General features: G+C 43.4%; 1 protein-coding gene across 1 annotated transcript in view; it reads left to right on the forward strand.

The window, feature by feature from the left end:
• The window catches only part of ADAT1 (adenosine deaminase tRNA specific 1), a 22,419-nt gene extending 21,205 nt beyond the window's left edge, over positions 1–1,214 (forward strand). Inside the window, exon 11 of the mRNA XM_019646408.1 lies at positions 393–1,214. Coding sequence (XP_019501953.1) covers positions 393–543 — 151 coding nt within the window. The 3' untranslated portion in view covers positions 544–1,214. The remainder of the gene's footprint in view (positions 1–392) is intronic.
• The last annotated feature ends 1,280 nt before the right edge of the window (positions 1,215–2,494 follow it).

Genomic DNA, 2,494 nt, shown 5'->3' on the forward strand with positions numbered 1-2,494 from the left:
CGGAGGGGTATTGTCTGGCGGTACATAGAAGAAGAATATGGATAAAAAGGGCTTTGGTTTGTTAGGGAAAAATGCAGGCAAGAAGTTTCTAATGCTTGTATCCTCTGGTGGAAATTAGAGATGCTTAGAAAACTTGAAACCAAAAAAGAGCTGCAATTATTCTTGTTTTATCTGATTTCACCAAGAGCAGACAAAACTAGCATTCTGTTTACTCTTGCCTGTTTTAATCCCTGTTAGTTTCTAATGAATTCCCTACAAAGGAGACAGTCACTCTAGGAAAGCATACCAAAACCCTCCTGTTCCTGAGTCTCTTGTAATAAATGTGTCCAGTTGATCGCGCTGGTGTCTTGTTGGCCACGCTGGTGAGCTGTTCAGTGAGAACCTGTGTGCTGGTGGTGTGTGTGCATTAGGGTACGGAAGCTTGAGACGTATCAGGAGTACAAAGAGGCCGCATCTGCTTACCAGGAAGCCTGGAGCACACTCCGGAAGCAGGCATTTGGATCCTGGATCAGAAACCCACCAGATTATCACCAATTTAAATGAGAAGGGAAAATTTGCAAAAAACTTACTGGTAGCAAGGTGTTTTCCAGCCTTTCATGCCAGACCAGCTTCTTCCTTTATGCTAGACAAGCCTTAGCTTTTCTTGTGGCTGAGTCAGAACAAAACGTCCTCCATCTAGCTGATCTACATATCTCTTTTGTGTAAGATGAATGGAATTCTGGAACGTGGAACAATCTATACTGGATTGAAGTAGTTCTCTGCTGAAATGGCATCTTGCTAATGACCTCGGTATCTGTCCTAACTTGTATTTTATTGCTTCTCTAAAATTTTGAATAAGAATTTGAAATGTGATGCTTTAAATGTACTCTACAGTTGCTCTGTTTTGTGTGTTCCTACATTGATTCGGCAAGTATTTATTGGCCGAGATGATGTTTGAATCTCTGCAAATTCTAGAGCTTCACCTGGCAGAGTGGACATACATTTTGTATACCCAGCCTTTCTTCCTTCGGAGAGTCACCCTTTCATGCTCTGTCCATGAGACTTGGTTGAAGCAAACCTTACTCCCTGTGAGTCAGCCCTGGACATTCCTGAAACTATTACCAGAGCTAACAGCAAAGATTCTCCTCTTGTATCATAAGCTATAGGGACCACATAATCTTGGGACTTTGCCTGCCACATGGATACAGCCACCTTGAGAATGAAGGCAACAAAGAAAGAAANTATTTTAGCTGAGCCATCCTGCCACCTGTTGGCAGCTCAGCGGCAGCTCAGCTCGGGCTAGGCATCGAACCGGTGTTGCTCAGAGCTCAAACTCTTGAGTGAGCTCTTAACCAACTGAGCCACTCAGCCGGCCTATTTGCTGTAGGTTTTTATAGATACTGTTTATGAATTTAAATACCTTTCCTAAACCTAGTTTATCAAAGGTTTTAAATCATTCAATGGATGTTAAATTCTAACAAATGCTTTTTCTGCATATATTTTCCTCATAAATATATTACTGTTTTCCTTTAATCTGTTAATGAGATGAGTTCCATTCGTTTTTTTGGCTTTGGAGTTTTTTTAGTGTTAAAGCAGCCTTATATTCCTGAGTGCCAGCAGCCACTTAACCACAATTAAGACCCAGGGAGAGCAGCATGTGAGGGTTCAGGGTTCTGCTTTAAGCAGTGATTCCATTCAGTAGGCTGGGTCCCAGCCAGGGAAGGCAACTTTTTGGCAGGCTCTGTAATCCCTTCTTTCATATGTACGAGCATGGCCACTGTGTCCAAGCTGCTGGTACAGTTTGCATGTACGGTGAAGGGTATGGTGTGTAACGATGAGCCTACATATTGTGGGCACACACAACAGTTCCCAGCTTCTAGATCAGCTCATGAATTGTGTGTATGAGAGAAAGGAAGGAGGCACATACAATCCAGGCCACACCGACATGGATGGACCAAACCAAGAAGGCCCACGTGGGCTGGTAAGATATCCACACTTACTTCCTTCACTGGTCCAAACTGTGGCCTCCATGAAGCTTGATGCTAGAAGCAAAGGATTGGCCTCCGAAGGCCCATAATGCCCAGAGGGAGAGTCTGGAGATGCCGCCTCAGGTAGCTCGTCCAAGTGGGCTTCATAATCACAGTTCACACAGGGAGCAGCACTCGGGTCTTGGAAACAAAGTCATCAATTTCTTGTCAGCAGTATTACCCAGGGTGCCAGCTCCCTTGAAAGGAGGTAGCCAACATAGCTGATAGGTGTCCTGGGGGAAATTTAGTAATTCCACCTGTTTACCCGTTTGAACATGTCACCTTGATAGCTTCACTGATAATGACATTCTTAAGATGAGATTCATTTTTTTATGCCTAAACCGAATCAGATACTCAGGTCTAGATTTTCTCCTTGCTAGACTCAGATGAAAATGGGGGCTCTGGCACATTCAAACCTAAATACCATATGAAGCCTGGTATCTTTGACAGGGATCTGGTACACTGCAAACAATAAATTTTTTTTTTTT

This window comes from Hipposideros armiger, unplaced genomic scaffold (assembly GCF_001890085.2).
Source record: "Hipposideros armiger isolate ML-2016 unplaced genomic scaffold, ASM189008v1 scaffold_102, whole genome shotgun sequence".
Classification (NCBI taxonomy): Eukaryota; Metazoa; Chordata; class Mammalia; order Chiroptera; family Hipposideridae; genus Hipposideros; species Hipposideros armiger.